Source organism: Capsicum annuum, chromosome 5 (genome assembly GCF_002878395.1).
Source record: "Capsicum annuum cultivar UCD-10X-F1 chromosome 5, UCD10Xv1.1, whole genome shotgun sequence".
Taxonomy (NCBI): Eukaryota; Viridiplantae; Streptophyta; class Magnoliopsida; order Solanales; family Solanaceae; genus Capsicum; species Capsicum annuum.
Genome location: NC_061115.1, coordinates 6549060 through 6559083, shown reverse-complemented (window position 1 = coordinate 6559083; position 10024 = coordinate 6549060). Strand labels below are relative to the sequence as shown.

The 10024-nt window shown below is 35.9% G+C and overlaps 1 protein-coding gene across 1 annotated transcript; it reads left to right on the top strand.

Moving 5' to 3' along the window:
* The first annotated feature begins 300 nt into the window (after nucleotides 1-300).
* Nucleotides 301-9565, top strand: LOC107870204. The gene is made up of 4 exons (XM_016716651.2): nucleotides 301-427; nucleotides 2748-2885; nucleotides 8348-8535; nucleotides 9063-9565. Exons 1-4 carry the CDS (start codon nucleotides 381-383, stop codon nucleotides 9257-9259), a joined length of 570 nt encoding a protein of 189 aa, XP_016572137.1. The 5' UTR covers nucleotides 301-380; the 3' UTR covers nucleotides 9260-9565.
* Nucleotides 9566-10024: the final 459 nt, after the last annotated feature.

Here is a 10024-nt window from a genome sequence, read left to right as displayed (position 1 = left end):
TCTCTGTCCATTTTTACTTATCCACTTTTATATTGACACGAGAATTAAGAAGTAGTAAATGCTAGGAATAATTTTATTATATTGTTTTTTGAATATAATAAATTTAATATTTTAAGAAATATAATTAGATAATAAATTATATTTAAGATTAACGATAAAATGAATAGAAATAGGTAAGTTATCCATTGTTTTTTATAAATATTGCTGGACATTGGACGGAGTAGTAAAATTTCATATTATACAAATATAATTTTCATTTTGCTTTTTAAGCAAGATACGATGTCGTTAGACATACTTTATATAAACAATAATTTTACATTACATTTGATTTTTTTGGGGGGTTTTAAGAGAGGTTTTTACAACAACTCACAAAAACAAAAATGTTGGGAAGAAGATTTATCTCCTTCTTGCGTCGCACTCCATCACCGTAAGATTATTTTTTAATTTTTTTTTAAATTGCAATTTTTGCAATATAGTTAATTTTTCTGTTATATATTGTAATTATCATGAATAAATATAACAGGGAATTAGGAATATAAGGGAAAAAAATTAAGGGATCTTTTATATATATAGTCATTTGGATTTAATGTTTATTTTTTCTAGCTGGATTCATAGATTATATGTCCCTCCGTCCCAATTTATGTGAGTAGTTTGACTGGGCACGGAGTTTAAGTAATAGAGGATGAATTTTGATACTTATGATCTGAAATAAGTTATAATATGTGTTTGTGTTGCTATAAATCTATCTTATTAAGGTGAATTTGATATTTTAAAGTCAAATTGTTAAGTACTAAATATATAAACGAGCTATTCTTTTTGGGATTGACTAAAATGAAAGTGCATCACATAAATTGGGACAGAGGGAGTATTAATTATACACAGTGATACACATATACATTGCTTGCTATTTTGAGTTCATGTGGTTGAGTGGAAAGCTATTCGAGTTAATTCCTCAAAAATAAATTAGGGTAGATCAATAAGAAAATTTTGTTACTTTGATCATTCATGAAGTATTTAGTGATGGGTATGGAGGATTTATGTAGTCTATCCCAACTGATTCGGTGTTGAGGTGTTAGTTGATTGCATAGGCGGATTCAAGATTTGAACCTTATAGATCCGGGTTGCCACTGAATCCATTGACTATTTGAGTTAACTGTGTTCGTAATTGAGTGAAGGGTGAAAAACACACCCTTTGGGTCTAACCGCAAATAAAACGTGAGCTTTAGTGAAAAAAGGAGCAAAGCTAGAAAATATATAAATATATATGTCTAGTCTAAGTCTAAGAAGGTGCCTTCAAAGCTTAAAGGTAAGTTCTATAGAGTGATAGTCCTACCGACTACGTTGTATGGAGCAGAGTGTTGGCCAGTAAAGAATTCCCACATTCAAAAGTTGAAGGTGGCGGAGATGAGGATGTTGTGGACTTACCAGGAGAGATATGGTTAGAAATGAAATTATTCGGGAGAAGGTAGGAGTGGATCTTGTAGAGGACAAGATGCGAGAAGTGAGGTTGCGTTGGTTCGGACATGTGATGAGAAGGACGCGGATGCTCCAGTTCAGAGGTGTGAGAGGATGACTATGAATAGTTTTCGGCGGGCTAGAGGTAGGCCGAAGAAATATTAGAGGGAGGTGATTAGACAGGACATGGGGCAGTTACAGATTACGGAAGACATGACCCTTGATAGGAAGGTGTGGAGGACGCGGAGTAGAGTAGAGGGCTAGTGGGTAAGAGTACGTTCGGAATAGTAGGAATGAGTGCTCTGTTTGTTTTGGTGTCTGTAGTGTCTCATGGCCTCTTGTTCATGGTGTTTTGGTGATGTGTATGATTTAGTATAACCAGTTTATAAATATTACTTTGTGGGTGTCTTGTATTCTTTAGTATCTGGCGGTGTGCCACCCCTTGTTTGTTGTTTGCTTCTATGTTTTTGTTATATTTGTTATCTGTCCTGAGCTGGGGGTCTATCAAAAACAACCTTTCTACTTCATCCGAGGTAGTGGTATGGACTGCGTACACTCTATCCTCCTCAAACCCCACTTTGTGGGAATATACTGCGTATATTGTTGTTTGTAGTCTAAGTCTAATAATTATAAGCATGATTTTTACAAATATATGAACACAAAAATTGAAAAAAAAAATTACGATAAAGTGAAATATCAATTCTTTAGTGTTGCATCTTTTGAAGTGGCTTAGTGGCAACTGAAAGTGTGCCTTAGAACCTTGATGATGACACTAAACCGCACATTAAGCGAGGCGAAGTGCTCGACACATTTTTCGAACCTCGCTTCAGGGCTTTAGCGCGCCTTTAACAACACTGTAACACACTTAAGGTAGAATGTTTTTTTTTGAGTTTCATACCTGAACTATCAGCTGTGTGAGTTTTCTATCGGGACTATCATTAACTATTTATCAAAACACAACTTGATTATTAATTGTTTGAGTTTCATACCTGCACGTTTAGGTAAGAAAAGTGAACAATTAATAGTTTATGTGTGTCTTGATAAATGATTGATGATAGTATAGTAGGAAGCAGCTCAAGCACCTGGTAGTTCAGGTATGTAACTCAAAAAATGGAGATGTTTTAGGTGTGTTGTTGACCATTATCTCTTCATAATTTAATATTTGTGCATACTTAATAGGTTTCGTAACATATAGAAAGTTTAAACCAAAGCTATTGTTATTGGTTGAATCTGTAGTGAATATAGATTCTGCCATTGGTTGACTGATTGATAGATTGATTGATATGATGTAGTTCGGGAAAAGTGGAAGTGGAGGAAGGGAAGGCAAAGACATGGGGTCGAAGGATAGTGTCAGGGACCTTGATTTGCTTAACGGGAGGTGTTGCTCTAAGTGCTCTTGATGATCTTTCCATATATCATAGCTGTAGCAGGTTTGCTTCTCTGCTTCCTCTCATCCGTGTGTTTTTGACAATATCGATGGATTATCCTTTTCTCTGTGTGTTTTGGGAAAGCTCCTGCTTCTTTGATTGACCCGTAGAATGCCAGATGAATATTCAAACTTGTTTTTTAAACGTTGATTTTTTGTCTTCCTCTTTTGGTTTATGAGGCTTTTATAATATGATTATGTTCTTTGAGGCTCTTCTGGCTGGAATTCATTTTCTCAGTGTTTTATCTGCTTTTATTGACAAGATAGTGGTAAAATTATTATTTTCACTAGAATTTAGGAATTCCCTATTAGTTAGTGTTAACAAGGGAAGAGTTATGAAGTAAGGATTAATTCGATCTGGTGTTTATATTCAAAATAGACCTTTCCCCAAGGATTTAGCTGAAATAGTAAAGGTGGTACTAGCTCGATGTGTGGTAGGCGCCTGTCAGCAGTTTGAATCCCGGCTTGTGAACCAAGTCACGTATTTAATTGGAGAAGGGTAGATGGACGACCCATTATCCACCGAGTTTCAAAGGTGAAAAGAACGAAACTCAAGGTTATCTCTTTTAAATGAAAAAACCCGAGAATTTCGCTCTTTCCAGCTTTGAAACTCGGTGGATAATGGGTCTTTACTCTACCCTTCTCCAATTATATACCAGAGTTAATCTTATTATAACTTATATTCTAAATAGATCTTATTTATCACATTTAGATCATGCAAAGAATCTTGACTCTGGTAAGTTGAGCTTTTCTATGATATTGCTAGCTAATGGATGGTTTAATGTCCAAGTACTTTTGAGATGCTCTCGACCCTCTGCCCAAATCATCTTAAGCTCTTGTTGAATATTTCAGAGACATGCTATTCCAACTCTAATAGTGAAGCAAGTCTGCAGCCAGACTTAGCATTTTATGTTTGTTGTTTGATGCATTACAAAAGAAAGAATACAGCAATTTGTATGATTTTAATAATCGATAAATGCATATCTTGATCATTTATGCTGTTATATGTAGTATTTATAAGGATGGAAGTGGAACAACAACTCTAGGATAATTTCACCTTGGTCTCAATTACTACAGTGATATTAGTGGTGAACCGTTGTTAATTGAGAGCTTGAGAAGTAATGATACCTTACTCTGTTATTTGAGAGGATTGCATTATGACCATAAATGGATTTCTCTTTACTTGGGTTCTCCAATGATGTTGCACTCCTTCCCTTTATGAGATTTTTAAGCTTTGGGTGGGAGTAGACGAAACGAATAACTGAAAGCAGTGATGGCAAAAGGAGAAGATGATCTACACCAAAGGGTGCCTTGGGGGGGTGGGGGGTGAACATAGGAGACGTTGTTTGTGTTAAGTGTTCCACATTGATGGAAGAAATTCGTTGTCGTTCCTTTTATGGTCTTAGCCAATGCTCACCTCAGGTGCTAATTTGTGGTTGAGTTAGGCCCAAGGTTCATTCCTAACATATCATAACTGGATGTGTATATAAAGGTAATATATTCATACCTATATATAATTTTCTTTTTGATAGAAAGTATGGTGTTTAAAAAATGGGATTAAGGCTCAAAGAAGGGTTTAAGAGATAAAGAATGTATATTTGGCTAGATTTAAATTGGCTAGAATTGTGGATCAAAGAAGGCCTAATATCCTTCTTCAAAAATCGGTGTCATCCATTATTTTGCTTCGGAAAACATTTAGAGCAAGTTCCACAGATGTTCCATGTTGAGAAGTAAATCTTGAGTACCAAACTCACATGGTAAATTGACATGGTTCCTTGCATCCCCAGTATGTCCTCATTCCTTTCACAAAGTTAGCAAGTCCCCGGGGACACAAAAGCTTGCACTCTTTTCCTGTATAATTGATCTTCTTCTCCCTCTTCCTGCCTTGGGCTATCCATTTCCGCTAAAAGAGTTCTGTTGATTATCTTTGTTGACAGTCAACGTCATCATTGGTTGTGAAGAGACCTTTAACATTCAAAACCAAAGCTGTTATTATTGACGGAAAGCACATTTTCTTATTTTTGGGCTTAAAACGGCAACCGCTGATGGGTCATATTTGTCTTGTTACTCATATTAAGAAGTTTCTTTGAGTAGATGATATGAAACAAGGATGTTTTGTTAGTAAAGGCTCTAGATATATTGGTATTGACGACCACAGTGTTCAGGGAAGCGTGATGCGGAAAAAAGCGACAAGGTTCCGCATCACGCATTACGCGATGCTGCCGCATCATTGAATTGAATCGCAATTTAAAGAAAAAAAGATCAAATAACATCCAAACAGTAATTCATAACTGAAAAAACCACAACAACTATATAAACAACAATAAAGACAATATATATAAGCAAAAGTTTAAACGAAACACCAAAATCACAGGTTTGATCGCCAAAATCAGAGGAAAAAAAGAAGAAGCGAGGAGCAAAAGTGGAAAAAATAGAGAAAGAAAATAGAGCAAAACAGTAACTGATCGCAGCAGTGAACAACAGAAGTGAAAAAAAGAAAAGAAAAAAACAGTGAAGTTGCAGCAGTGAAAAACATCAAAACAGAGAAGAAAGAAGGAAGAAAAATTACCATAAAATCTTAGCGAAGAAGAAAAGAGGTCGACTCTCTTCAAAGCTAAATCCTAAAAATTTGCGAAAGTGAAGGTAACAGTGATCCGAGTCTTTTTTAACTTTAAAATTGATCCGACTCTTTTATTTTTAATTTAAAAATGGCCCTACAAATAAAATCAACTCGCATCTCGCATCATAGGATTATGCGCCCGCATTTGTTAAATAGCCTCGCATCAGTTACTCGCATCGGGAAAGCCTTGCATCGCATCGCATCACCGCATAATGCGATGATGCGCTCGCATTTCAGAACACTGGACGACCAATCCATTACTAACATAATTCAGAATTGGTTGAGCCTTGTAGCACATAATTGTACCTTAATGTTTCCTTTTAGCTAGTTTCCATTAAATCCAGATTTAGAGTTTTGATAAATGCTAGAGTTACCTTATCATCGACATTAAAAGGCTGCAAATTTCACAGATTTTTGCTTGTGAGTAGTCGATAAGGCTGCCCATTACAGTATAAATATTGGTGTTTTCATGCAGGTTATTATAAAACTCCATCGATAAATCCCCATAAAAGTTAGTTGGATTCCTTGCAAACTCCACCCATCGATTATGGTTGATGATTTCATTACTGAACATTTCTATGCCATTTCCAGGGTCGAAAACCATTACTTTTTTCTCAACTAGGGTCTTACTGGTCATGTGTAACCAGGATGACGTTGACTTAGATTAAGTAGAGTTCTGTGCCATGGTAGAGGAGAGTAGAAGATTGTAAGAGAGAAAATAGAACACTGGTGGAGATGTGTTGATTTTGGTGGAGTATAAAGAATTCTGGTGATCTAAAGGTTAAAAAGCGAATTATTTTTATAAACAAATGGCCCTCCTCTTTTAGTCTTATATTGACACGTTTTTCCCTAAAAATAATAGCTACAAATGCATCTATTACAATCAAGATGTGTTGGTTCGTAGGGGTAAGGAGCCAAGGGGTGGCAAAAAATCAATGAACTCTACAGCCTTCATGATGCCAATCACAAGGAAACTCTAGCCTTTATCAAGACTCAAAATTTGGATTTAATGAATGAAACACTATGCCCATTTGGTGCAAATGGATTAAAAAGTAACATTAAGGGTACAAATATGTGTTACAAGGCTAGACCAATTCTGAATTTTGTTGGTAGTAGATTGGTCCCAAATACCAATATTTTTAGAATCTTTGCTGAGTACCAACTGAATTTCCTTGATTTGTACCATCTATTAAAAAGACCTCTTAATGTGGGTAACTAGATTAATGTGATTAAACCAAAAGAAAGTATGGTTTCTTATCAACAATAACGACGTTGGTTTTGAGTGATAAGAGTTCTACCGGGACCAATAATACCCGATGATGTCAAAAAAGGTAATCAATAGAACTCTTTGGAGGAAATAGATAATCCAAGGGAGAAGAAGATCCCACTATACAGGAATAGAGGACAAGCGTTTGTGCCTCTAAGTTACCTGCTAATGCCATTCTATGATCTTCTACCCCTGCTCGTATACCCTTGAAATGTGTTCTTGCCCACTGCAACTTCCCTTGCCAATCCAATGCTTGCCTTTGTGTTCCTTGCTACTGGAGGATTTTTTTTTGTATGGAAGCAGATATTCACACTTATCTGCACTACAACGAAGTCATAGCAAATTATCCATCATACCTGAAAGAGCTATTTTCTTTCTACTATATTACTTCCAAAACCTGCTGGCCTAAAGATGAATATCCACCTTGGCAGCCATGATTGTTACATACTAATTTTAAGGCACCTTGAGGAAATCCCTCTCAGCTTTAGATACTTGGCCATTTATCTATAGAGAAAGCTTGCATCTGCAATAGATCACTTACCAAATAACCAACGTCTTCAAAGTATTTCCTGACCTTATGATTTTCTTGCACCATCCAGGAAGCGTACTTAGTATAATTTCCTGTGCCACCCTATCCTTTCCATAATATATATGAACCCACTGAACTCATGGCTTGTCCTCCTCCTACACAGGTTTCAGAATAGTTTGCATTTTGCAGCTCTAGTTACCAAATTAGGATGTCGAGAATATTTGATCCACCGGCTGATTTTGGACGACAGCTTTTGACCCAAGCTAAAAATGCCTTGTGTGATACCGAAGTATCTCCTGTCTTTAGGAACCTTCTGCTAACTGCTTACTTTGTTGAACAATCTTCTTAGGTAAAATAAAGATCTGAGACCAAAAAGTTTATATTGAGAACAAAACATTCTTGATCAGTTGTCTGTCTTCATAAGAAAAGAACTTAGCTGTCCATCTTGTGATTCTACCCACTTAGTGCATAACTTCCATACCTAGGTTACCATGGTTACTGATATCAACCCAATTTTAATTACACGACCTTGACTGTCAACTACAGATTGGTTGAAATTGAAACGATTTTGGTTGAAAGCCGTAGTGCTGATGGTAAAGCAATAACCAGATACTTAACTACAGGCCTAGCAGCTAGGAAGAAGTGTAACGAACGATAGTTGTTGAAACTAGCATATCGGAAGATCAATCAGCCAAAATAACCATTGGAGCTAATTCTAACTTCCATTTTAATGGTTTTTGGAGTCCTATATGTGATTTTAGTAACCATGATCTTACTAGTTTCCTTCCTGCTTAACGCAGATGGACATATTTCAGTTCAGGAAACTGGTATTGTTTTGCTGAACGCTAATTTTGTTTTCACGTTTCACATATTTCTGCAGTAGTAAATTTTAGTTATGTATGTAAAGTATATATAACTACATTGCTATCTGTACTTTCTTGGGTGGCAATGAGGATAGGGGTAGCCAGGATTTTGGGTGGGGGATAACTGTCTTTCCTGGTTATTGTTATTCCAGTTTCTCGATTCATCCTTTATTGTTTGGTCTTGCAGCAAGGCCTTGGAGAAAGCCAGTAAGAATAAGCCGATTATAGATGCTATTGGAGAACCCATTGTTCGAGGTCCTTGGTATAATGCGTCATTAGCAGTAGCTCACCAAAGGCATTCTGTGTCGTGCACATTCCCCGTGTCTGGACCACAAGGCACTGGGATTTTTCAGTTGAAGGCAGTTCGCAATGGAGGTTTGTGCTGTTTTTCAAATACATTCTCTATCTTATTTTTCATTCACAGATATGTGTTCTGTAATATAAGTTTTTCAATCACAGTTATGTTTGGAATTTTTAACCATAGCTGTGAGTCACGGTGATGATTAGGTCGAAATGTCCTGCTAAGATCCGAATCCATTCCATTATCAACGGGGAAATCTAGTGAGCAGAACAGTTATTTTTTGTGTAGCCTTCCGTTAAGAAATGAGGAAACTGGAATATAACTAGCTATTCCTTAATAGCGAGGATGTTTCCACAACTGGGGTTTGTTTTTCTACGACGTTCAAAAATCATGTCTATGTTGATGGTTTCTAAGATTTTGTTGAATTATATCGAATCCATTCCAATTTTTAAGCCAACAGTTCCCTTATCCATTCCAACTAGAAAACTTTTTGCTTTGTGCTTCTAAGTTTAACTCAGTAGCATATACATGTTCATAGTTATCTCAAGATACTTGTTCTGCATATCTAACTACTAGTGATGTTCTATAACACTTGGAGCAGAGGACAAATGGTCATCATTTTTACGGCCAAGCGACTGGGAGATACTCATTATGGAAGCTCTCGTCCATGTCCCGGGTAATGAAGAGAAGCAGCAAACATTCCGGATCAAGGTCTCCGATGACCTACCTCCGCCGGTTAGTATCGCGTGCACGGATTGCCCCTCTCAGGACTCTTCATGTAGTGTGGCGAAAAGGTGACAGAAAATTTTTCTCCCCATACAAATCATTCACATCATAAGAAGTTTGTATTTAGGGGTAAAAGAAATTTTCCAGTTCCAAGCAGGGGTGGGGTGGGCAGGGCTAGTAGTTGAAGCGTGTGACCATCTCATTTAAAAGTTTAAGCTGTTATAGAGAACACATTTTTTATTATTTAATTATATTCTCTACACACCCATCACGTGTGGGTCTGATTCCTCTTTATGGACCAAGCACGTGAATTTTTTTTTTTTTTAATAATGGAAGGCGGTGAGATTCGATCGCAGGACCTCTGCTTGCTTGATACCATGTTGAAGTGTGTGATCATTTCATTTAAAGCTTAAGCTCTTATAGAGAGCATACTTTTTATTATTTAATTATATTCTCTGCACTAGTAATGCGTTTGCTTTAGGCTCCCAAAATTTTGAGGTCTCTAAAATCTAGATAGTAAATTTGATGATCTCAACTTCACTTGAAATAATAATGAAGATTTCGAAATATGTTTAAAAAATTATCTGAAATTAAAAAGAAATAAAGAAAGAAAAAGTTATCTAATTGTTCAAAAATAATTTAGAGTTCTAAGTCAAACAAATTAAATTTTATATTAATAACTAAATTTTTAACAATTCAAGTTAATATATTGAAAACAAATGGCTATATCTTATTAATTAGAATTAATCTTTATTTTTATTAATAATTATATATTAATATGTGAAGTTAAATGTTATGTGTATTTTTAACATATTACATTAAAGTTTAGGTTAGATC